The sequence below is a fragment of the Strix uralensis genome, chromosome 21, assembly GCF_047716275.1.
Source record: "Strix uralensis isolate ZFMK-TIS-50842 chromosome 21, bStrUra1, whole genome shotgun sequence".
Lineage (NCBI taxonomy): Eukaryota > Metazoa > Chordata > Aves > Strigiformes > Strigidae > Strix > Strix uralensis.
The window spans coordinates 10,888,404-10,915,328 of NC_133992.1; the positions used below are offsets into that span (position 1 = coordinate 10,888,404).

At 41.5% G+C, this 26,925-nt stretch overlaps 1 protein-coding gene across 7 annotated transcripts in view; it reads left to right on the forward strand.

Moving 5' to 3' along the window:
* The window catches only part of DAB2IP (DAB2 interacting protein), a 243,925-nt gene that overhangs the window by 71,396 nt on the left and 145,604 nt on the right, over nt 1–26,925 (forward strand). For 2 of the 7 annotated variants that reach the window (XM_074891327.1, XM_074891328.1), the window contains exon 1: nt 7,892–8,159. The exons of 2 other annotated variants lie outside the window; for them this stretch is intronic. In XM_074891327.1, coding sequence (XP_074747428.1) covers nt 8,018–8,159 — 142 coding nt within the window. In that variant the 5' untranslated portion in view covers nt 7,892–8,017. Of the gene's footprint in view, nt 1–7,891; nt 8,160–24,167; nt 24,188–26,925 lie in introns of those variants that run through there. 3 more of the 7 variants (XM_074891325.1, XM_074891326.1, XM_074891332.1) reach the window with 2 other exon arrangements.

Below are 26,925 nucleotides of genomic sequence, written 5' to 3' on the forward strand. Positions count from 1 at the left end.
TCTTTGATGGTTCCACATTACCTACTGCAATGTTTAAATCTTCTTTGATCATAAAGATTCATCATCTAGGCTCCCTTTCCCACAAAAGGTTGGACCAGATGATCTTTTAAGGTCCCTTCCAACCCAGGCTGCTCTGTGATTCTACTCTATGGTTCTTGTACCAAACAAGTTGCATGTCTCTGCTGTTTACCATGAATAACGGAGACTGCATCTGGCCAGGATGGATAGATGTCTTCAGAAAGTCTAAATAACGGGAGCCAAATTTGGAAGGTGCAAACTTTGGGATGCTGTGGTTGGTGTGATCTCTGGGAAGCGTGGAGCCATGCACCTTTAAGCTGTCTGGGAGCCTTGCTGTCTTCCACAAGTGTTACTTCAAAGCTCTCTTAGAAAACATTGGCTTTTCAGTCAGTTATCCTCCAACCATCTTTTTAATCTTACCCATTGAGAACAGATCGAGTCCTCATCACTCACAGGAAATCTTACACACCTGCACAACAGTGAAAAATTGGAGAGAGGCAGCTCACAGAGCAAACATTCTTCTGGAAAGCAAGATAGATGAGCTGTTTAAAAGGTGGTTAAAAAAAACAAGATAAGGACATTTTATTTTTTAAATAAGATAAATAACAGCTTTCCTATGCTGTGATGTTTTTGTAATAGGTTTCATTTTTTTCCCTCAAATTTTCAACGTGAGATTTGCAGGATCTTGAATACCTTCCAGTTTATTTTTTCATAGTAAATAAGCTGATTTTCCCATTTTTATTATAGTAAAAAAGTGGTAGGGACCAACGTAAAAGTGCTTTTATTTCCAACTTAAAAAATAATTTTAAAATATTGACAAACCAGTTTTTTTTTCTGAATCTTTCATTTGAACAAAAATGCTGTTTTTAAAATAATCATAATAGTAAAAGAAAGTGCAAGGAGAAAAATTGCATTACCATATGGTAAATGTCATGGTTAATATAAGCACAAATCTGGGAATAAATTCCCATCATTGTGTATTATTGTAAATAAAAAATTTCCAAACAGTTGTATTACAAGACTGAAGTGAATCGTCTCTGAGCAATCCAGACAACTTTCTTCATTCTCCTCTTGACAGAAATCTCTCGAGTCTCGAGCACTAGTGGCACACGGCGCGTTTGGTGCCTCTTGCGTTGCTCCTCCCGCGCTGAGGGGGAACCAGCGCCGGTGGCGTCTGTCAGGGGGAACTCTGCATGGCAGGATCCTTCTGCTGAAGGAAATGTGTTTGTTTTAGTCTGGCTGGCTGGGTGACCCCTGTAAATAGCAGTGTTAGCTCAACTGTACGCGGAAAACGAGTAAAAGAGTTTCAATGAATACATTCAAGTTGGTGTAAGTTGAGTTCACAGAAAGCCCCATGGGTCAGCTTACAGAGGTCATAGCAGAGAACTGCTTTAATTTTGTCTTGGAGAAGGAAATGGGAGATCTTTGGAAACCCAGAGCTGAAGTTACTCCGTTAATCACTCAATGGATCATTGTTAACATTTTATTTTAGTAATAAGGTTTTTTGTAAAGAATAATCAAGCTTAAACAAATATTTCCTCCCAGCAGCTACTCATGGAAGGCGCATGGTTCTAGGAAGTGTTGTACAGTTTTCATTTATGTATGAGGACCTTTGTTTCATGTGGGGTTTTGTACAAGATTTTTCTTTCTGGTATGGGAATTTTTGCTATACAATGGAGATTTTGCACTCGTGTTTTTTTTTTCTTCTGGGTTGTTTAAAGCAGCAGGCTGTTTTGAGGCACGGAATGTTTGATTCTGTTAAGTTTCTTCTTCAATTTGTTTTGGAGTCCATGTGCTTAATTACTTCATTAGGTCTGTGGAAATTATAGCACAAATCTTAAGATAGATTTTGACTTTCTAAATTTTCTTACCATCATTACCAGTCAGGTCATAAACCAAGTTATCCGAGTAGAGTATTGTTTATCATTAGGAATACATGTCAGTACATTTAGAGTAAGTTAACTGATTTTCTTTTGGTCTCCCCCAGCTAGCTGAAAGCTGATTTGAAAAAGTTTATGTTCTTTAGCTCTATTGTTCTACTGGGAAGTAGTCAGGAAACATGTTCTGCTTTGAGGTCAGTGTGCGTGTTTCTTCCCTGTTCCCTCACAGTAGAGTTCATTGCGTGGCACAGGAAACGTCTCCCATCGGGGTCTCAGACACACCGACTCTCCTTGGCGTTACTGCAACCTGCCCGGGGACTGAGCAACCCTTCCTATGTGAATCACTTTGTGTGTTTTTCACAAAGCACTACACGTCCTTCCAGCACAATGAATAACATGTTTGTCGACCTCCTGTTTGCCTGTTCCACACGGATTTGGAGCCGCTATGTTGTACTGAATTCCTGCTGTCAAGAAGCTGCCTGCTCTATGCAGAAATCAAGTGTGGTCCAAAACTCAGCTTGTTGATAGACTTGTTGGGAATTAGGGGTACAATTCCCAGGCTCTATTTTTATTTCTCTTGCTTTCTTTTTTGTATGTGATAGTTGAAAAACACTTTTATTCACACTTTTAAAATATATTATGACTAGTTATTAAAATCAGGACATTATCTATTAGAAGCAATAACTGACTTTCCTGCTTAACATTGGGCACATTTCTTTGATTGTTTTTTTTTTTTTTACCTGAGTGAAAAAGGGGAATTTTGTGTGTTTTAAGTACATTAAAAAGCTGAGCAAGTATTTGCAAAAGCATCTGTGCTCTGTTGGAGGAAAGACACTGTAGAAAAAAAAGATATTATTATACTTAATACTTATTCATCATGAGGGGATTGTCTTGAGAGAGTGAGGAAGCTCCATCAATTCTTTGGGAAGGACTAAGGGATCCGGGGTATAGGCCTAGCTCTGCGCTCTGCCCCAGCCTTCCCACGGGACCTTGGATAAATCCCTCGGGGCTTCACTTCTCCCTGCGTGAGAGAGGCACGGTAATTACTGCGCCTGCGGTGTCTGCAGTACTGGGGCATTTAGTTAGATCATAAGTGCTGTGGACAAGGAATCATCTCTTAATTGGTGGTGTGTGCAGATCCCCAAACAATGTGATGTTGATCTGTTTTTGCATCTCTGGGCACCACCATAGTAAATATATAATAAACATGATGACAGTAAACAGTAGTAATAGTCTGTATGTAGGGAACACTAATGCTAAAAGAATTCATGTCCTATTTTAACTTCCGTAAGACCCCCTGAACACTTGTTTAATATTAAATTATTCAGACACACATTCTTCCCCTTGACTTTTTTTATATGGCACTGCTTTCTCTACTCATTAATATCATTAATTATCTATATTATGTGTAACGACTGCTTTCCATTTGCATTTGGATTTCATCACCATACAGACAGCGGGAGTAGTCCATAGTGTCTTGGTAGCTATGACACCATTCAATAAATGGAGAGCAAGGAATTCTATGCTTAAATTTAATATAAATGTTTATTTCTCATTTTGATCCTAAATTGGTGTACCACTTTGTTGCAAGGCTATCAAAAAGCTGCTGCATTCCACCTAAGTGGTAAGGAACTTAATTTGCCTATGCGTAGTCTTAAAATAACCATTGTTTTCCATTAAAATATTAAAAAGAAGTAGTTTGCTTTTAATTGCATGTATGAAACTTTCCTTTTTAGGTCTTCAAACAAATATGTCACTGAAGATTTTGGTATGGGTACAGCTGAATTGAAACTTCAGTTATCCTTACACAAAGGAAATTGCCTTCCTCTCTGGCTCTGCATATGAGTTTATGTCTCCTTGGTAGCCTTGAGGCAATAAGCCTGGAAATCTTCCAGCTTCATAGTATGCTGAACTGAAGACTGCAACGGACTTGTAAGCAAATGCAAGCAGACACATCTTGAGAGTGTCTAGGATCACTAACAAGAACAGTGTTATATTTCTCTTATATTTTAAAAGACAGGTATTTTGTAGAGATTATTCCCATATTCCTTTTGCCTCAGATTGTAAAACGAATATAACCATTCTTCAAAGGTTGTGTAGTTACATGTGACAGGGAAATCTGGGTTGCAACCTGATTTTTTTCAACATCTCGATGATCTGTCTGCAGGTCATTGACCTAACGCAAATTAGAAATTAAGCTGATATCCACCACTCCTCTCTACTGGCCAAGGCAAAACCTTTTCTTGTTTGTTTGTTTAACTTTTGAAAGCCTTCCTTCAGTTCTTTGTGAAAAAAATATGGGAAACTGAAATGAAATGACTAAAGCTGCTGTCTTCCCAAAGGTAGTCTAAATTCAAAGACCATGAATTATGTGTGTGGACCCATCGGTGTATCCTCAGACCTGTACGGATAGAGCTTTTGGGGCCAGGGTGGGCCCCGCGGACAGAGCACGGAAACATTCACTTTCAGAGTAAGGAATTCCAGTTCCTTGCCATAAAATCAGAGGGAGTTAAGAGGAATGATTGTTTCCCTCTAAAGCCCTTTGGGATAGCAAGAGGTTTAATGGTAGGGGCTGCCTTGGGAATGTGCATTCTGAAGTACAGTCATTATTTTCCCAGCACAAAGCAATAAACAAATGATAAAAAAGGCAAGTGTTAGCCGCTGGGGAGCACGGCTTCTGTCGGCCGCCCTGGACCCAGCAGCTCCGCTATAGCTGAGCAAAGCCTCAGGCAACAGCCTGCTCCTTTTGATGTCAAAGCAAACAAGCCAATGTTTGTGTAGCTCTCCACTCCAGAACTTATTTTGGTGCTAATTTAAAATTTATTCACATGCTGTTAGTTTTGGTAAAGGAGCGAAATAAATCCAGTTTTAAGAAGGCTTAATGGCAGGATAACAGAAGTAGATGACAGGGGATGCCAGGTCAGCTGTGGGTGCTCTGATTGTCCTCTAAAGCTCAACAGTGTATCAAACTGGATATTTTACTGGGATGTTACAGTTTGGTAGATATTTAATTTCATGGGTTAGGTTTGTGTTCGGTGTTGGGGAGGAGGAGTTAATACCCCAAAAATCACTGCTATGTTTGGCTCCATTTGCTCCTCTTATTGAAAGATTCAGAAGAGCCTGTGACTGAACTCGTCCTTCTGCGTTCTGGAGGGAACAGCCAGACTGGGATGTGTTATTTTAGAGATAGAGACTTTAACGTTGTCAACTTTCCTCCAGAGCAGTTAATATATCTAACGTTTGCAAGTGATAGATTCTGCTATACACAAAAGAGCATTTGTATCAGGATGTGGCTTTCAAAAAGAAGGAAAAAAAAAGAAAAGAGAGGGAAAAAATGAGCAGTGCTGGATTAATTGGAAAGGTCCAGACCAGTCACATTCCCTCCCAGATGGGTCATTCATTTTGTTGCCTGCTGCTATGTAGCATCCGTACTTAAAGCCTTCAAAAACACTGTTGAAGTGAGAGAGACAGAGGCAAGCTGGTGAAACTTGAACAAAACTCCTGGCAATTTATACTTTTATAGTAAGACTGCTTTCTCTTGTCATGATAGTTTATAGTCCTTTATTAACTTCTCCTATTTTATGGTCACCTGTATGAAGATTTCTGAAGGTACTAGATTAAAAATAAAAATCCCTAAACATGGAACAGATGCTCAAGGACATGTGGGTGAAGGCGCAGTGACTGCAAGCCCATCCTCCCATATCTCCTGATGATTTCCACCTGCCCACAGCGGTTGGGAGATCAGCAGCGCCTGTGTCTTGCTGCAGCCCAGGTGGTTTGAGGATGAGTCACCTGGCTCCAATTACGAAAAACCAACACATGAACCTTCCCCTTTGAAATTGTCTGAATTTGGGTGAGCTTTTTAAGTGGTTTTGTTTAAACTTCCATTCCCATCCATGCCTTTTTTTGCTGTTGGGAATGACAAAAGGAAAAATAAATTGGCTAGGCTGTTTTAAAGACATTTCTAGTGATAAAAAGTGTAATTGTGAAAAGATTCTCTTAAGAGCTACTGGCTCACTTATTAGGACACAAAAATGCAGAGAGACACCTGAATATTTGGCTTCTTGTGTATAGCAAATCTTTAACTGAACCTCAGTATTTTCAGACTTTCCCATCACTGTCTTCTAGATGTTCTCAGCTCTGTAAATGGAATCAGCAGCACGGGATGAGTCTCTGGTCACCTGGAAAATGGTTATAGTTTGTGGTGTATTTTTTTTGTTTCCTTTTTAATCTCCCCAAATATGAAAACCCCCCCATTATTCTGGATAACAAGAAGAGGGCAGATGTGTAGTAACTGAAGCCTTTTCCTTTTTGCTGGGATCTGATGTGAGATTTGGTGACTGCTGGTGCTTGGGGTGGAAGCGGCAGAGGAATGTCCCTGTGCAACATCCCCCTCCCAGAGGCAGCGGAGCCTCTGCTGTCCAGCTGGGATCTGCCTCCTTGACCTGAACTTGTCGTTGCCCTCTTGATTGGCTCCCGCACTGCAAAGCCTGGCGCTGAATTCCTTACGTGTGGCCTCAAAACCAGGCATGGACTTCTCTGAAGATCGAGACTTGTTTTTTCCTCCCGGAAGGGCCTTTCTCTGCTGGGTTTACTCCAAATGTAAGCATCATGGGTTTACTACTCAGTTTTTAAATAAGAAAGTACAGGTTTTGTAGAATTCTGATGTTTTCCATGACTGCACACATTTATGAAATCCTAAAATTAAGGTGCATGTTGGTGGTAGGGAAGGGACTGCTGTCATGGTGAGGGCACTGAAGTCTGATCATTTCTGCCTCTTGTGTAAGCCAATTGAAGGTACAACACAGTATAATCCAGGGAAGCTTTTAAACTTCCGAAGAAGCTCCTGCTAACTGGGAAACATAGCTCATCCTCAGCCAAGCCTGGCTAGTCCTACAGCTTCCATAGACACCACAAAGATAAATTTGCACAAATGTCTGGGAAAAATGACAAAACTAGGACACAATACAGAGAGGTATTGTGCAAATGTCATTTTGCAGTTCATCCCACTATGATGAGATTTTTCTGTTATCTGCCAACTTGTGAGAAGAAGTGGCAGCACGTTCAGTTCTTGGCCACCGTTCTGGTTTTCTGAAATGTTGTCTATCGCTCTTCCTTCGGAGTGCTTTTTATGCCAGCAAGGGAAGGAGCATAGATGAAGGATTCTGGACAATTCACTTCTGACCTTTTTAAACTGTAAATGTGGAGTGAAATTTGGTATCTGGTTAGTTGATTTTTTTTTCTCCTCTTTTCTTTCCCTCTGTGGCTTAAAGTGTTAATTCTGCCCATTGAAATGTAATTTTATTGAGCAATATGAGCCGGAGGCGGAATCTTCACTGCCATCAGATCCCAAATGGTAAATAGGCTCTTTCTCTAATTTGTGGGATGTGCTATAACTCAGTTTGAATGTTGAAAGGAAATGGGCCTCCAGGGGAGTCTGGAGCTCTGTTCGTTCAACTTCTAATTAAAGTTTTCCCCTCTCAAGTTTCACTTTATTTTCCGGGGCTTTTGCTCCATGATGATTATTAACATGTGTCCCATGGCCAGGAAATCATTATACCCTTCCCCAACGCAGTCTTTCACAGATACCTTCTGCTGCAGACCCAGCCGCCTGAAGCTTCATCTCCGAAATGATCTGATGGCCAGGGCAGGTAGAAACTAGCTGGCACCCTAAGGCTACCCAGCCGTTTTCATGCAGCAAGCTGTTGATTTTTTCCAGTACTCTTTGATCAGATGTTGCTGTCCGGCAGAGAGGATCCAGTCCAGGATTTCTTCCAGCCTATTCTTCACGTTTCAAGAGCCCAGGCCAACTCTGGCTTCCTATTCCAACTCCAGCAGGCTTATCTTTTTGGGGGCAGGAATTGTTAGTACAGTTTATCTTGCTTGCTGCAAGTCCTCCCTCAGCTGAGACATGTACTCCGGTGCTGCGGTCTTTTTTTTCCTCTCTCTCTCTTTTTTATGGTTTCTTCTTATTGTTTTTCTTTTTAAATGTGTAAAGTGACGAGTTCCTCTTCCCCCCTCTCCCTTTCCACTCCAAAGAACCAACCTCCAGTTAATTAAACGCTGGAACTGTTGCTACTTTGCCAGAAGGGAGAGTGAACCTGTGCCTGCATGTGTGTATGTGTAAAATAGATACAAAAATGTCAATGAACAGCAGGAAAAGTTCTGGGAGACCGTCTTACTACTATCGACTGCTCCGGAGGTCACGACTTCAGAGACAGCGCAGCAGATCCCGGAGCCGGAACAGGCCGCTTAGTAGGGGTAATTGCAACAACAGTTCTCTTTCATTGACAGTGCAAAGACATACGTGCTGTTGCTTACAGGTGGCTTCATTACTGTAGATGAGAATGACCAGTGCGAGTGTTTGTAAGTGTACCTGCTCCCTGTGAGGCGTATTTCGAGCTTTACAGAAGGTCAGTTGCTTGTGTCGTGCTGCAGTTATGCGTGGGGAGGGAGAACTGTTTAATTTTGAGAGTTCAGCTGGGGGAGTCAGGCTTGGGTGCTGTTCCTTATAGTGGCTGTAACACCTTGTGCAACTGTAACTAACCCAGTCTTTTCAGTTATCCATGCTTCCGTTTTTTCAGTGTGTATAATTAAGGTAACTACTTTTTTAGCTAACTGAGATGTTTGGAGGCCTAATTGGTGATTATAGAGATTTGAAAATCCTTGATTAAGAGGTGGTATCTATATGCAAAGATGCATTGCTAGAACTTCTTGTTCTTCATGAGCTGAGTATCAGCAGGGGTTTTGAAATTACAAAGCTGAGTACAGTTTAGGGGTAGGATTTTCAAAAGAGCCTAAAGATTGTGGTCCTGAGGCATTGTGGAAACCTATGGGACTTGTATTCCCAAATCACTTTGCGCTTTTAAAAATCCTGCTCTAAAAGGGCCTATTTGTCCTCATCAGCAGGAGTTAGGTCCACAGAGTAATGTTTCTTTAGGGCATACTCACTCATGCAGCCCATTTATTCTACTTGAGGCAGCTCCTGACCCAGTTGCATTTTTAAAATAAGCTATTCTGGCTTTCTCTTCTAGTGTGAAATAAATGTTTATTGATGCTTATGCCTATCGTTAAAATAGTCAAAGAAGCAGGAGTCTTTCAGTCATTTTGCTGTTGAGCTGTCTTTTCAGAAAGGAGAGGGCTGTGTTTGGCCTCTGGTGTGACAATCCAGTCATATTTATAAAGTCTTGAGCTTAATCAAAGCCATTAATTAGAAAGAATTTTTTTTTGTTGCTGTGTGAATAAAAAGCCCAAATAAAAAGCACAACTGCAACACTGGTGTTTGTGAAAATCCAGGCTTGTACTTGTCTCACTGGAGATAATTCTGATTTACGAAGCAGATTGTAAAGTAGACTCTAGCACTACAAGATTTAGCTTAGTGCAATGTCCTCTTCTTTTCCTGGCATACAGTACGTTTTTCAGGATTTTGAATCATCACTGAGAAAACAATAGGAAGCTAAATCAGTCCCTGAGCTTCATCTTTTCCTTTAATCAGACAGTGTTTTTCTTTCCATGATTTTTTGTTGTTTTGCCTGTCAGGGAGGAGTGTTTGTAAACTCAAGAATGTAGCAGTTCCCTTTCCCCCTTTATTTGTATACTGTTCAAACTATTTTACTGTCATTTCAGTTACTGTGACAAATGAAATGTATTGGGTTCATTTAGGTAACCCAGTATGAACTTAACAATGTAATTTGTAGTGAACACAAGGAATAGGCAGGCAGAGTTGATGGAAATGGAACTCAACCCTAATGTTTGTAAGAAATTGGATTTAAACCAACTGAAATCTTCTTGCTGTTGATCCTTCCCTGAGTATTTTGTGTTTGTCACACTTTGTCTCAAGGATCCCTGCCTGCTAGGGGGATCATAATACTCGGCACTAGTTGAACTCTTCTTATCTGTAGATCTTAAAGGGATTTGCAAATCTGCATAAGAATTTTTTCTTTATTTTCGACATGTTTATGTAAGAGGTGCAGAAAGCAGGTTATGCAGTGGCAGTGCCATACAGCGAGGCCATGCAGTAGGTCAGTGGCAGGGCTCGGTCCAGAGCCTGGAGTTGCTGCCTGCTGCTCCAGCGCCCTGGCTGCCACTCTGGACAGAGAGAAGGAAGTGCTAGAATACAGCAAAAGAAATACTTTCCTTGACAGTTTTGATCCCACTGGAAGGTTAATGAACAGGAGACTGAAGGGTGTGGGAGCTATGGGGAATGCAGAAATCAGAATGAGGTTCTAGATTTTTGGAGTTTGATGTGAAGTTAATTTCCAAAACCTACAAATCTGAAGGAAAGAGCTGAGGGTCCCCTTCTCAAATGCTGATCTGCAGTGTAATTTACTATCTCTAGCTAAAGATAATAAAAATGAATTTGTGAGTACTGGCGTTATTTCACAGGAATTAGCAATGGTCTGATTTGCCACACATGTGTTTCCCGGACATGCAAGAGCAACTTTTTGCTCTCTACAGTCTCTGGACCCTTTGTCCAGATCCCCACAGAGCCCAGGTAAGCCTGCGGCCCTCTCTGGAGGAGCAGCGATACCTGAAGTTGAGCTTTTCCGAGGTGTGTCACTTCAGCAGATTGTCAGCATGTTTCTGGACAGGGAACTTGCTGAGGATCAGGCAGTTGTTATACATTTACCAGGGAGGAGGAGATCTCTGCTGGCAGACAACCCCGTCTCCCCATCTGGAATCACTCACTGTTTGTGCTGCATCAGTCCTGGATGATAAATCCCTGATGCCGGAGCTGACAGTGGAGCACCCATGAGATGCAGGTGCTGCCATCTGCTGCCAGCATGGCTCCTGTTCCAAAACGCGTTTGCTGTGAGTCAAAGAACCTCTTCCAGCCCACTCTAGTTTATATCAGTCAGTCTCTTTGAATAAAGAAGAGGTTGTGTTTAAAAGCATATACTTATATACTGCCACTTCCCACTCTCCCCCCCTGAGGGGGCAGTGCCACCCTTCTGATGAGCACTGCTGCATGAATGCTGCCTGCTGGCCTTTTGTAAACCCCGAGTGCAGCCTGCCCGAGGACAAACCCTGAGAGTCAGGCTGGGCTTCGAGCTTGCACAGCTGTGCCGCAGTCACAGGCGGTGGCTGCTGTAGCCGAGACCTAGTTTGGGAAATTGGTCTTGCTTCCTGAGGTACAAAGAAAGAGATAACCACTCCCTCAGGAAAGCTCTGCTGTAGCGCATTTTTAGATAGGCGAAGTGAACAGAATTTGCATTTTCTATGCCGGTATCTAAGGAAAGTAGGGGATTTCTTTCTGTTGGGACTCCAGATGGAGACAATCTGATGTAGCATGCAGAAAAAGGTATAGGCCTTTCAGCTGTTTGCAATGACAGCCAGCTTATTTGATGGTTTGTGTGATGGTATCCTCCATTCTAGAGTTCTCTGGTTAGCCCTGGTGCTTTTACCACATTCATCACGTGTTTCAGTGTGTTTGTCAGTCTGTCCCTTGGAGAGGTTCAGGGCTAGAGTAGGTGAAGAACAGAGAAATGGATGGGGAGGGCACATCAGACCAGAACGGGAAGGTATGCTATCAGGAGGCTCCTGTGATCATACCTCCAGCGTGTTTAAATTATTGCTGTTTGATAGCTGATAAACAAGACAGGTTTCACCCTGCTGTTAATCTTTGTTAGAATGATGATATTGTCTGAAATCTCCTGTCTCTGCTTTCCACAGAGATTTGGGACATGCTGCAGGTATACATTAGTTAGTTAAAAAAACCTAACTGCAGAAACCCCATCTCTTCCTTGGACCATCTGTTCAGCTCAGAGATGTGTGTAACTATATGAGGAATCATGGCAGTAATTATGATTGCTACCAGGTGATCCATCTAATGTAGTGGAAGGTACTTGGGAGGCAGAGAGGGTAGAAGGAAAATTATCGATAAAAGCAACACCTGCTTTTGCCTGCAGTACTTTGGCCTGTGGCTTTCTTCATGGTATCTCTGTTTCTACCTAATTCTGGGTATAATGAAGGAACAGGGATCAGTGGCAAGTGTTCTGAAAATTCAGTTTGCTCATAGAAACTACTCACGGGTGCTCCGTTCACAGTTCCATATCTGAGCCAAATGCAGCTTTGGCTTCAGGTCTTTCTTCTGTAAAACTCTGTAGGCAATCAGTTGTCATCAAAGCTCTAAGAATTTGAGAACATTTGGAGTTCCTGATCTTGAAGGTTTAGTGTTCCTGATACTTCTGCCTCTGTCAGCTCCTTGGACATTCATGTCTTGCTCTAAGTTCTGTTTATCACAAATGCTTTTCAAGGTGTTCTACAAAAAGGATTTTTGTTAAATAGGCTTTCTTCTTCTTTTCCTTTGATGGCTGCTGTGAAGAGAAAACTGACTGATCTTCAGCAAAACCCAGTATTTTAGTACACCAAACACTGAGAGCTTGGAGGCTAAGGTCAGACTGGTTTTTTTCTCAGTGCAGGCTATTCAGATGCACATCTCTTGAAAACGGCTGGAATTTAGTCTTTCTCTCTCTGTTTGATGAAATCAAAACCTTTTAAGTGATAAACGAGAGATCAACTTATACCCAAATAGCCAATACCTTAGAGGTTAAGGCACTCGCTTGGGACAAGGGAAGCAGAGACTTGAAAATTGTCCCAGCATGTAACACAATGACATAACAACAAAGGAGGTTTTATTATATTTAAAGCTAACTGAAATGTCGCACACTTCTCTCTAATCTTTTCTAGCTGAAGATCTGTTTTGCAGCATGTTAACAAAAAGTGATGTTTGACAAGGAATGTTGCGTAGAACTTCTCCCTTTCCACCTCCAGAGGACTTTGTCCTGTAGCCCAGGGCTGTGCCCTGGACATGACTGTATTAGATGTTGTGGGGAGAAGGGATCTCTCTCTCATTTTGATTAGGAATTTTGCCCTTACTCAAAATTCCCACTGTATTGTTAAGTAAGATTCAGGGTTCTGTAAATAAATAATTCACATGAAATGCTTAAATAATACTTTGTTCTTTTCATGACCCACAATTAACTTTTCTTTGAATTCCGCTTAGCTACATGCCTTTCAGATTGCTGAAAGCATGTGTGCTTCAGTGTATGTCTTTTGTCTGCACTTATCTAAATGAAGTTTAATTTAGTTCTGGCAGGGGCTTGGGTGTTAGGATATCTGCATCATATCTGAACCTACCTTCCTGATAGATCAGGATTGACCAGACCTATCTATCTCAGAAGAACAGAGCCATAATCGACTAATGAATAAATAAGCAAAAAAGTAATTTGTCATGTGCTGTCCAAACAGAACACCTCCCTACAATTACAATGCTGCTTTTTTTTTTCTTTGGCATGCCAAACCAATATGTGCCACTGAGCCTTGATTTTTATTTCTATGGTCTCTATTTTTAACAAATTAAAAGTCATTATGAATACAGTACCACCACCAGAAGCCCATTTGTGCACCTGCCTACAAAGGGCACACATTACTATAACCTTCTCTTTCACGCTCGCTTCTGTTACTGCGTTGTGCTTCTGATCTTTTGGGTTGCATCTAGAATGTTATATAATAAATTTATTGAGAGAGACTATATCTATCTGACAAACATCTAGCAGCTTTTAATGCTATGTATGATTAAAGAATATGTTCTTTTTATTAAAAGAAACTGGTGCTGCATCAGCGTGTAGAAGTTTGAAATACACAGTGTTATCCTTGCAAATACAAGTGTTGCATGTATTTATATTGGCAGGCAGAAATCTGAGTAAAGTGTTCCGGTTTTACTGTTGTTCTCTGACTCATATCCTACAAAATTTGACAAGATGAGTGATTTTGCCTTTTCAGCACATCTTTCTGTACCAGTGGTTGGTACTGAATGAGGTATGGTCAGTAGGAAATCAAGTCTGGAAAGAAAGATGAGCATAATAACCTGTTACTGGTCAATCTGCCTGGTCGATCTGGTCTCTGAGGCGAGACTGAGTCACTGTACCTTGGGACTCCTGTGTGGTCTGCCCTGCTTGGCCACCTTCCAGTCACAAGCGTCAGCAGGCTGCATTGGGGTAATTTCAAACTTAGAATCACCCTTCCTGTTCTTACTTTATAATTTACTTGATTTTAAGTTATAAATTTTAAGTTATTCACTTTAGTAACCAATCAATAGTACAATTCTACTGTATTATATTATTTTGCCTTATATTCTGGATAGCCAAAAGTGTACATGTGTATACTTTGCCTGTCTCCTGTACATGAGACTTCGTGAAGAATCCAAATCATGTCCCTTAGAATACCTGTAATTTTTCTAGAAAATATTGCATAAACAATTTTTTTCATTTAAGGGCTGGAAGCAGGCAAGTGAAGAGTCCAGTAATAAACATTAGCGATAGAGGTGGTTTTTTTTCCAAGGGTGTTTTTTTTTAAATGTCAGGAAAAGGAGACCTTCCTGCTTCACAGTTTTTAATGACCATTGCTTTGTTTTTCAAGTCTCTTTTGTGGCATTTGCTATTTAATCACAGAACTCGTGCAGTTTTTCATTGAAATTTTAACAGCGTGGCTGACAGATGCCCATAGAAAAGATATGCAAAATTTTTAAAGCTGTACTGTTTGTAGGAAATATTCACTGGCAGTGATGCTATTTTTAGCACTAGTGCTCCAGCTGAGACTTTCCTCTATTTGTTCAGTGCTTAATTGTCTAATAAAAATCTCTACTAAATTTAATAACTTGGGAAGTAGTGGATGATGGAGGAATTCTTGAATTGTTTTGATAAAACAATGGATGGAGAAATCTAAATATCCCTTAAATAAACAAAAAATTAGAGTGTATTTATTGTCTGTAGAGGCAAAGATTAGATAGACCCTTCAGTAGGAGCAGCATGGCAGTAGTGTCTTAAGCTCCTTCGTTTGCTCTTACTGTGCTGGTGATGTTACACTGATCTACACCACCTCCTTTAGACCTATGTTAGAAATGTAGAAACATCAAAACTTAGTATTTTCTGTGACAAATGCATCAATTGCTACTAGATTAAAAATGAATGAAGTTTTAAAACTTCCCATTTGGTGCCATTGGAAACACCAGAGTGAACCTCCAGGGAGCGCTGGCCCTTCTGGTATTTGCATAGTAAGCTAGAAACCCACATGTAGTAAGCAAGATTTACAAATACCTCATCCCATCTTCCCATCATCAGTAGTGGAAGGAACCGTCTCTATTTCCAGAGACACGGACTCCCTGATCAGCCATGTTGTGAGTAACCACTGGTCAGCGCTGCCATTTAGTGTCTGGAGCTACAGTGCAGTTAAACCATAATATTGTGCCCAACATGAGCTGTTAACAATCTATGGGGTGGTTTTTGGAGTATGTTTGGGATTTTTGGGACTAGTTACTTCATCTGCTTGTGACAGGCTGAGGTAACACCTGACTGTTTATTGACTTTTCACCTGTCCTCTTAATGACAATATCCTGTGGTTTTGAGAGCTTTGTATTTCCCTCCTTCTTTGATTTTTATGTGTTGTAACCTCTGTCAAATTTTAAGAGGAACGTTGCAGAGGAGGTGATTTAAGACGTACTGGATATGGAGTTTTGATAGTGAGATGCGAAAGGGGTAGGGGAAGGAAGGGAAGGAAAAGAGAGGTAGGAGAACTGTAGGGAGTTACTTGGAATGTGGGGAAAGGCTCATTCAGGGCAACACAGCCACCTGGATTCAGTGTCAGCAGCTGTAGCTGTGTGTGTGGGCTGAGGCAGGGACAGTGAGCTTTGCAAGTCAGATAAACAGCTTGAAAAGAAGCAGATTTGATGAAAGAACCTAGAATCTTGATGAAATTGGGCAACTGGAAACGTGTATGTGTCTGCTGATACCGTTAGTGTGGGCTGCATGCCCATTGTGGTGTTCTTGGCACTACCCAAACCAGTAAATGTCTTCTGAATATCTTCATGCATAACCAAAACACTGCCTTTGAGCAATTGTTTGATTTTCTTTAGCACGTTTGTAAGAACTGCAAATACTCTGTGGACTTGAAAGAAGCCTTAGGTAGATGCATCCTTATCTAACCAGTGAGGTGTCCGGGGATGAATTGCAGGAAATCCCTTGGATGGTCAATGACAGAGTAATGGCACAAATTCCAGTAGCTCTGTATTCTTTTCTGAGACTTCCTTTTGCCCCAAGGTAGGAAGTGAACTCAGGAGTTTTGACTCTCATGTTCTTTCTCTAAAATCTTGACCACAGTCCCATACCTGAATGTCCCATGGTCCCAGCAGCTGCCGTCTTTAAGAGGTAACTAAATACAGCAACAGTCTTGATAAAATTGTGAGAACTGTCAATACTGCTTAAGAGTAACTCGGGAAATTACTATCCAAGCAACAACTCATTTAGTGCTGTGACAGAAATTTGGAAATTGTACCAGCGACTTTCAGGCAACTTGAAGATTGACTGTTGTCTCCTTTTGCTCATCTTTTGCTTATCTCTATTTTAAGTCCTTTCCTTCTGATAGTAACCTTACTTTCCCCTAACAGTGTTGCTGAGAGGGGCTGATTACTCCAAAAGGAAATAAGTAGCAGAGTTGCTCCCAAGTAATACAGAGTGAGTTTTTATCTAAAAGCCATAGGTAATAAATGAGAAAAAGGTTAAAAACCCTGGTCTGAGTCCAAAAAAGAATTGCTTCCAAAAGCATGCTTAGAGGGGTTTTAGCAGACTTTTCATGATCGCTTATGTATTAGAGTAAGTTTGTCTCCTTACAGCTGTGGCAGTCCAAACAATTTAGACACAGAGCTGCCTTTTAAAGCTTTTAAACCTATATTTCCCTTGAAGGTCTTCTAGTGTGCCACTAATCCCTTAAGTTATTGCACTGAAGGCACTCTATAATCCTTTAATTTACTTTGCTCTCAATAGAGACGAGGAACGAGCTGGGTCACTTTCCATATTTGGGCATTATCAGTTTTGCTTTTTTCGACTCAGACACTAGCTGAAGGTAGTTTCCTTTCCTTTTAAACACTGCCGAGAATATTGAAAATGTAGATATTAATTGCTTGTGTGTCTGTGTATATGTGTATTAAAAAAGGCACACAAACCCCAGAACTTTCTTAGTCATTTCCCTGTTTTATACAGCCGTAGGGTCACGCTTTTAAACTAAGTTTCCTCAAGCCCCTTTGGAAATAAAAATTGATGGCTTTTTGACAACTGTGAATTCATATCCAATATAGAGCTGGTGAGGGTCAAGAGACAGCGTCAGCCACAGGTAATTTCTGGAAGGCTCATCTCCTCAGACTACAGCAGACAAAGCTTCTGACTAAAATTTGTTTGGTGGTGCTGAAGGTAAAGCTTTATGGTGATGAATAATGCTAGGCGAGTGTTAGGCTTGTTTTTAATAAGCAGAAATACTATAAAAGACTGTCTAGAGCAACACACTGGTTGCCTGAATTTGGAAGGTTTGTCCTGTCCATTGCTGCTTGCTTGCATGAGGGACACGTTTTCACTGCAGGTTTGTTCTTGAGAGCTGGGCTGGGAGTCCTGATCTGCTCTCGGAGGTTTTGCTTATGAATGCTGGCTACTCAGCATTACTTCAGAAGTTCATTTTAAGTTGAGCGTTGAAGCATTCACTTTGGGGAAAAACATGCCCTGCAATTGTATAGACTTTGAGAAACATTGACAAGAATAAAGACAGGCAAAGTTTTGCTTCATTAACATTTACACTGAAAAAGGAATCCTCAGATGCTGAGCACTTAATGTTTCTTTTTGAAGAAACCAATTTATTTGAAGTGCAAGTTTCTTTTGTACATTATGTGCTCACATTTTTGATTTTTTTACAGCACTTCTGCATCAGTGAATTTCTTGTAGAGTTGGAGATCAAGCCTGGGCTTGTTCTGAAGTATCCAAATGTGGTAATAGGTGGACTGTTGTAAAATTTGGCATCTGGAGTTAAATTACAGGATGCTTCCTAAGCTTCTTGGTTACTATAGGAACAAGTAATAGTCATCCTTCATGATTAAGCAGTGTCCATGGTAACCAAACGAGCAAATTTTAAATGAAAGATATTTTCCTTTTACATTTTTAGCAGTCAAAGGTTAACAGTTATTACCTTTATGCCCTTAGATGGGAACAAATTTTGATCTGGCTGGCAAATTTAAAGTGAGAACATTTGGTGTTCATTTACATAACTTTACTTCTAGGACCAACTGAATTTTGGGTGAATACCAAGATAAAATTTCTGAGAGTGGGGTATAGTGCATTAGTCTCCCCAGGAAGAGTGAATGCTGTTTGCAACATGTGCTAAATTGTTCTGCAGCGTTGCGGTGTGTTGCTGAACGGCTAGCGTATTGCTCCTCAGAGTGCCTGCACTTCAGTAGTGGAGGGAGGAATCTGTACGTATACCCTGCATATTTTTTAGGACAAAAAATGCATCAGTGTAGGTAAGAGCATCCTCCCTCCCACTTCAAAAATAGGATGGGAAATGTACAAGTGAATATAGCCCTGCTAGATCCCCTTCTGTAATCTACTACACATTTCTGTTTGTAGGTAAACAGTGGCTATCACTTAAAAAAGCCTGGCAACACAATCCCAAAGCTAGCACAATTGCTATAGGTTAGTGGCATAAAGGAACATCGAGTTTGAATGGTGGTTTCTGTATGTCCGTCTGCAGCACACTGTATTTATATGAAACAAGAAAACATGACTGCTTTTTAATGTTTTCTTTCCTATCTCTTTCACTGGCAATGTTTGCTTGAAAATGGAAAAGTGAGCCTGTGAGGCTGGCACCTGCAAGTATGTTTTCAGAGCATGTATGTGTAAGAGAAGCAGAAATACCCACCCACCCACAAAGGAAATAGAAGTATCAGTCACAATAAATTAGGATTTACATTCCACAACTAGGAATTGTGGAATGTAAAACAATTGCTTAAAAGAGTCTGCATAGCTGTAAGGAAGATGTATGAGTAACAGTAGTAAGGACAGGAAGCATTTTCAGCAATATCCTAACCCTTGATAATTGTAACTGGAGGAAGAACAGTGTTTTCCGACTTGCCCGTCACTGCTGGTTTTTAATGCTGTTGTTCTTTGAGTTGCTTCATCAGGAGAGATACTGTATTTTGTCCAGTAGCTACCAAAAATTACTGCTATCCAGTTAGTTAAAATCCCTTACTCTTCTATAAATGTTTTCAGTGAAACTGTATCCTAACTAGCCCAACCTTCTGCTTTCTTGAACAATACTAAAGTTCCTTCAATGTTAAGGCAGTCTAACTTGGATTAATTGGCTCTGGGCATTAAGACTCTTTCAGGCTGATGTAAGAGCTGCATGTACTATGTGAATTTCAGATCTTAATGTTTGCTCTATTATGCAGATGGATGTGAATAGAGATATGTATGTGACCCCATTTATCTCTCTAATGAAGTGCCATCAATAGAACATCTGTTTCTTTGCTGTAGAAGATGAAACCTCTGATGAATCATGCTTATAAATTAAGTATTTATTTATTTAATTTGCATTTTGCCAGTACAGACCTGTTACAGCAGCCACTATGCAGAACTGCAAAATGGTCTAGTAATTAAACTGTGCAAAGTTTTCCTTTGTACTGTGCTGCTAGTCCACACACAGAGTAAACTGTTCTCAACTGGTTTGCAGTTCACATGCCCAAGTCAACTATAAAGAAAGCCCCAGACCAACCAGAAGAACACTTTGCCAGCAAAACAAACCTCACTGATGGGAGACAAAAAGATGGCTGTGATCCAGATGTGTATCTCCTGTCTCACTGGGGTTGCCACTGTGGCACTCTGTGCCTCTATACTTGTTAGTTCTCTCTGAAATTGGAAGCAAAGAGGGCTAACGTGCCGCAACACAATCTGTTCTTGTGAGATTTCAAACTCCCTTTTGCAATCCCAGGAGTTTTAATGAAACAGGAGGCCTGGCAGGCCCTGTGTGAGCTGCTCTGAAATCCCTGACAGAGACTTAGCTGCAGCAGGGACAGTCCGTTCTCCAGCCGTTCGGCTGCAGGGATCCTGCGAGGTTAGCCAAGGGCTACCTGAGACCATCTGGCCGGTGTCTGTGGTCCTCCACCACCACGTGCTGATGGCCGCCTTGTGTCGGGCCAGCAGCCTGCAGGGCCAGGTGGGGCTCCCGGCAGGCTCAAGTGGAAGAGGGTTGTGTTCCCCCGCCCTGTTCCGGGTGGTGTGTATAGGTGCCATCAGTTACATCCACAGTGACAGAGAATAGAGAGTGTTGAATTTTCTCTTTGCCTTGGATTGCCTCTGTGAATAGCAGCCATGCTGATGAAGTGCTGCAAGAAAGCAGCACAGTAACAGTGTGGAATCTTCACAGAAATGTTAAGCATGATAGATGAACCTAATTTAAATCTCCCCAGAGCTGACTTCTTGTTCTCCAGACTCCATGTTGCTTGTCTTTATCATCACATAGGAGGAAGCTGATGTTCCGCTTCACTTTATCATCCTTTCCAGTTTAACCAGGGTATTAGCAGTCTCCATGATCTGGTCCCCAGCCAGGCTAGAATTTCAGCTTTTTCTGATGTATTTTTTAAGTCTGTGCTTGATTTCAGTTTTGCCTTGGAGAAGAGGCTCCTAATGATATGCTGTTAGCAAAAGATGAATTTGTTCACTAGATATCATACTAAAGAAAGATAAATATCATATATATTTTATTTCAGAGACTGATAAATAAAGAATAAAAATACAAAATATATATATAGCTAATTAAAAAATACCAGACAGTAAAATGGAATTTGTAATAAAGGCTGCTCAATCAGCATGATTCGCTATTTATTTTTAGAAAGGGGGGCTAATTTTCTGGATGCCTTATATTTTCTCCCTGTCACCACCCTGTCACCAGGTCTGGGGACCTGCAGCTATGTCTGTCTTTTGTACGTGGATCTGATGTTTCTTCCGTTTTGTAGTACAGAGAACTTAGTGTGTATATTTTCAGACTCCCTATGTTGAGAATTATCTAAGCTTTCCTTTCCCATTTGTGCTGTTTTCGTCTCTCCTTTTTGCCCTCTGGGAGTATTTTTTTTCTTGACAAATATGTCTAATCTATCTCCTCAGGTTAAAGAATATATTCCCGATCAACTTCTATGAGGGCAGAATTTGCCCTAGGTGTCTATCACTAAACTGTAAGAACGAAGGCAGTACATGGGGAGGGCCAGCATCTGCCGTGGGGATGTGAACTAGCCAGAGGAGAGGCTGCCTAGCTGGGCAGGGAATGGCCCTGCACGGCAGTGAAAGGTATGGAGAAGTGTACAGGAGAACGGGGAAAGCCCTCTTAACTAGCAGCGATACTGAACGTCAACTAGACAGGCAGGTAAACAACACCAGAGAGAAATCCTCCACCCCTCACGTCTGTGTCAGAAGCAGATTCTTCCAGGCAGCGCAGATCTCCATTGTCCTCTCGCTGGGCCAGTGCTGTGGGTTAGGTTGGCCAGGGAAGGGGCTTCAGCTCCCTCTAGTGAGGCAGCTGGATCTCTGCTGTAACAGAGCAACACTCCCGTTACCCCACTGCTGGGTGATAACAGAAAAACCCCTGTTATTGCCGATTTGAAGGCTGGAAGGCCTAACTGAGCTTTCCGGGAGGGAAGAGGCTGCACACTGAGCAGCCAAAGCCCGCAGAAAGACAAGAGGAAAGGGCAGTAAGTCCCTTTTCTGCTTGCATGCATCAAAAAGCACCTCAGTGTGCTGCTGGGAATAGAATTCTCTTACTGTGTAATATTAGAGAAAATAGAGGAATAGATACATATCAAGTACACAGAAAAATAGCACAGCTTTTTTCAGTATAGATTCAAGAGCCATTAATAGCACTTGCTCAGGAGCAGTATGAGGAATATTAAATACTACACAGTACGTGATATCCGGGAACCTGACACAGAGATGATATGAGATCCATTAAAGAGCACAGCGTGCTATGGCAAAGGTCAATGTCACTTCAAATCATTATTTAACAAAGAAAAAGCTCTCCTTCCAGAAGATCTTAGTCCCACTTTGAGAGAAGATGGTCATAATTTTTAGCTGATAGGAGACAGTGTGTTCTGATGTTTTCTGTGTGTTCAATTGTTTTCTGTTTTCCAGCCAGTTCTAATAAGGCTTTTCAGTTCACACGACTGTCCCAGCCAGCATCCTTGTAGCTGCAGAGGATTGTATGGCTCTGAGTGGTGCTTCAGATGTCTTTTTATGCTTCCAGGCAGGGACACAGTTGAGTTGGAGATGGCATTCCCCCTGCTAAGCTGAATATAGTGGTTTTGTAACACTTAAGTCATCTGTGAGGGAAACAAAGGTAATAGTAAGAAGCTGGATCTGTTTGGTGTAGTCACTGTGGATAGCACTAGCTATAGGCATACCTCTAATTGTTTAATTCTAAATATTTTGTGCCAGAACGTAGCACAAAAGGCAAGCAATGTTCCCAATTTATTTTTTATTTTGTATGTAAATGGTTAGATAAGTGAGAATTTTTTTACAAGCTATAATTCTGTAATCAGTATCCTTAATTGTCTGAAAAGGTAGCAAGAGCATGAGAAAATGTGAGACTATTTCTGCTTAGAGCATTAAATGAGTGGGGAGTAAATTGCTGATTCTGATGTAGAAGAGTTGTGGGTACAGCCAATGGGATTGCTGTGCTTTCTAGAAGTGTATTTAAGCTAGAGATTCTAAGATACAAAAAAGAAATAATTTTATTCTAACATAAAAAGTGGTGGTGATACAAACGTTCATTAGCCTAGAGAATACCCACTCTGAGTGTTCATTAGCTTCGCTTTTAGATGAGTCTGATTTTTCAGAGGGCAGCATTACCTGCCCTAAACTTTTGCTTCACGACCATTTTTATTTAAAAGTTAATTTTATTGCCTAATAAAGGTTTGCCTTTTAATTAATTTGGTGTGGCATAATGGGTATAATATTGCTGTAAGGGATCAACTGGAATTCACTGAGGGATCAGCAGGGCATTTGGGCGATATGTTCCAAAATATGTTCTCCAGGTAATCGAACAACGAAACTGGCCTTGCAGCTGTATTTCTAGTCCAGCTGATGGGAGGGCTAACGTTCTTAACTGACCTTTGTCCACTGGAAATCAAGACATTTTGGCATTTCAGCTTCCCATTCAAAGTTATTCATGCCTCGTGAAGGGGAAAGTTGGCTCAACTCAGTATTTATTGTTTTCTGTCATTGTTTATTCCCGGGGTAATATTCAGCTTTTTAAAAGTGCCACTATTCTAACAGCAACTTTTAAATACCCCTTTGGATTCAGATTAGAGATCCATCTTTCCTCCTGGACTCATGTGGCCACCTAAAGCTCTCTGAAATGTGGATTTTTCTGCAGGCTCTCTTGAGTATTTGGAATCACACAGACACTACAAATATCCACTCTCCAGGGACTGTTTTTAATTCATAAATGCTACCGTGAGCCATGTTAAATAAATCACTTCTGTCACTATATGCCTCCTCCTCTCCTCCGTTGGGTTTGTAGTAAGGAGTTATTAGATAATGCAGAAATTAGAGGAATAACACCTAAATTCATTAAGCAATAAAACTAATTCACGGAATGTAATTGTATGAGCAGGAGACTGGTAATTCCTGTTCCCTCTGGTTTCACAGAAACTCCACCCTGGTAAGCTCTGGGGCACCCTGGAGATGTCAAGCTCTACGCCAATGGGGCAGGACAGGGAGGAGCACACCCTCGCTGGCGGATCCTTACCGAAGGTGGGGAGCCAGCCTGACCTCTCCCAGGGCTGTCTGCAGGATCTCTTCCACCAGCTGTTGGCTCTGATGAACTCTTAGTTTTCTGCAGTGCATCCAGATGATCTGGTGAAGTTTTGTTGTCCTCTAAAGTCTCCTTTCCTTAAAGCACGTCACCTCGATACGGTGCAGGAACCTGGCCTCCTGCCGTGTCTCCCCAGTGCTGCTGGCTGGTCTGGCATTCCAGTCATACTTCTCTTTTTTGCTGCCTCTGATGAAGTCATCATCTGTACTTCTCTTATTCCTGGCTTGTTCGGAGTGCCATGGCATGTGCGTTGCTGCGAAGCACGGCTTCCTTTTGGTGAGTTGAGGGGGACGTTTTCTCATTGCTAACTTTGCTGACGGTCATGCAGATTTGTACCCCCCTTTCTCGTTTGGAGTTGGAACAGTTTCATATCAGAAAAATCAACTTGCTGGGAAGTGCCTGCTTGTTAGTTATTCTTCCAGCTGGTTCTCTTTGCTTTTGTTCATACTGTCTCTTCCACTGGCTGATCCCTGGAATTGCGTGTGAGAGGAGAGCAGGAGAGGGGGAGAGCGTGAAGAGAGATGAACAGACAGAAGGAGTTAATGTATTTCATTCCCACTAATGAGAGCATAATCCTGATGATCTCTTGGACTAGCTGTGATTCACAAGAGCAGGTAATGCAAATGCAAAAACATCTCACTTGCGAAGTGAAAAGTAAACAGTATTAATATTTGTTTGTGTGTTTGTTACACATAATGACCTGCTCTGTAGCAGTGTCAGCAAAGTTGCAACAAAGGCAACAGCGAAGTTGAGTGGGTTAAACAAGAGCTCGGGTGCCAGGAGTTCCTCACAGTCTGTTCTGCTGCCGATGTCCTGGAAGCCTTGGTGGGGATCGCTACGCTGCTCTGTAACTATTCCACAGCATGAAGAACAGGCATGGAAGAGTGTAGTAAGGATTAATTATTCTGTCAATTCAAATGCCTTGAATTAGTTAACAAATCAACTGTGTTTATTACCGTACAGAAACAGTTTCAGAAATATTCATAAGCCCTAGGTCCTAAATTAATGTGCAATGTTTACAGTGCTGTGTGTGCTGTTGGCAGTGAACTCCGTGAGGTACTTTCAACCCTGGCAGCTTAAAAAACATCCTGGTGCAGTACACACCAAGCAGCATTTTGGACCCAGCTATGTCCCAGCTATGGAAGAGGTTTCAGGGGGTTGATAATTTCAAGGAAGTTTCTCTTTGAAGATCTTATCCTGCACTGGGGAAAACCCAAAACATTGCAGCCTTCTCTAAATATTTGGAAAAGCAGGAAGCACTCTTGTTTGTTTCTTCGTGCTCTTGCGGTTGTATAAGGTGGGTGAGCCCCAGCCCAGCGTCGGTCTGTGGCAGACATTGGGGAGATTTAGTACGTGTTCATGAAAAAGAATTGGGAGGGCCCACAGGAGCATGGTGCTACAACGTGCAGGGTGAAAGTAAAACAGTGTGAGTAGAAATGCCTAGTTATCACTGGGCAAGCTTAGAAAAGTACATGAAAAATGCCATCAATAATGAGGAAAAAATTAGACCAATTTCTGTCAGAATGGTCGTAGTTCTCCTCAGAGTGACTTATGAACCTTTTCCAGGCCAATTTTGAGATTTTTAAGCGTTTCTAAAGGGGCAGGTAATATACTTAGGTGGGCCTGCCTGATTCAGCTGTCCAACAGTAATTAAACAACTTCTTATTGCTCATCCTTTATTTGAGTATTGCATTGCGGGCTGGTGGGATGGCAGAGAATCAGAAAGCCACCCCCTTCGCAGGCATCCATTTCTGCAGGCTCTGTCACTGGGTAATGTGGCTTTCCTCACTACACCTAAGGAGTCCGTTCTCAGATCCAGTATGATCCTCATTTAATAGACTGTTAAATGAGTGATTTCCAGGCCTCTGTGTCATAAAAGAAAGATTTGGAGGTTTTAAGTTCATAATAAGTTGAGGACTTTGGGAGAGCAAATAGTGTCCTGAGATACTGTGTGTCTAAGTCCTCAGATCAAATCTGATGTAGAGCAAATAAATGGACAAATGAAGGTATAATCCTGGAATTTCTATGAGCTAAGGGATAGTATTAAGCTAACAGACAAATTCACTGTCTAGTGAGGATGTTATCTGATAATACTAAGTGCTTCTGGAAATGTCATTCTGTGGTTAGCTGCTTGCAGTAATACTGTTCCTCATTCTGGAATCCTTTATCTTGGGATACAAAATGGATGGCAGACATTAATTAATGAAACCTTGCAGTGTTCCCATGGGATTTTCAAGGTTTTTATCAATTGTGAATCTGATGAAAAGCATTAAAATGTCCAAGGGCCACACTGGGAGTCTGTAACAGATGTCAGTGTAGAACTCTGGACTCTGTGCTATTGAGAGGTGTAACAGAACTGCTGTAGGGTCTGTCCAGCCAGAAATGGAGTGGAAGTTCAGGAGAGGAGGAGGGTGTGTTAGAGGTTGGGAAGAAAAGGCTGAAGTCAGATACTGAATCTGATCTCTTGTAGCTTGCTTGTCTTACGCACAAGTGGGCAAATTTGTCAGAAATCACAGAAAATAAGGCTGGAAGGGATTTCAGGAGATCATCTGGTATCCGTGTGCCCCAGGAGAGGGGAGGGAAGGAAGCTCATTGTACCTGAACCTCTCTTGACAGGGAGAGCTCCTGCCACAGAAAGGTTTAAGATAGGCTTGAACATACATTTATCTCTCGGTTTGATCAATTCCAATATATAACTGTCCATGTCAAGCAAAGACTTTTTCCAATGGCTAACCTAAATATCTTCTGCTGTAAATGAAGACATTTCTTTTTCAGCCTCTAGTGGCTACAGAGAGTGTTTTTATTATTGCCTTACAGCAACCTTTTATGTGGTGGCTGGCTGCCGTGGTGTTACTGCAGGCTTGCTATAACAGACATCACTAATGCCAGTCTCCAGGCACAGTAGCCTGGCCTAAGACTTCTCCTCTAACCCTGAAGAAGTAAAAAGAGCAGTTCAAGCCTTTCTGTATTCATACTGTTCGCTGTGTAAAACTGTTCTGCTGTACATTCCTGGTAGTTAGGAGTTACTAATTTACCTGTAAGCTATTTTTACTTCCCTTTAAAACAAACAGCTTCCCCCTGCCGCCCCAAACACCCACACCCAACCCTCCTTCTAGTTATTTCTGGTTTCTTATAAAGAGTTTTGTAATGTCTCTCATGCAAAGCCTCCCCTCTGCAGTGATACCCACAGTGCTTGAACTAAGCTAAAATGCAGATTTGACTCCAAACACTTTATGAACCATAAGCTTAAGAATAATAGGAAGCTTTAGGTCCTAACCGATCTCTGTATGTTGGTCTGGGTCAAACTGCTGTTTGCTGGCTCTGCTTTGGGTATATTTTAATGATGAAGTAA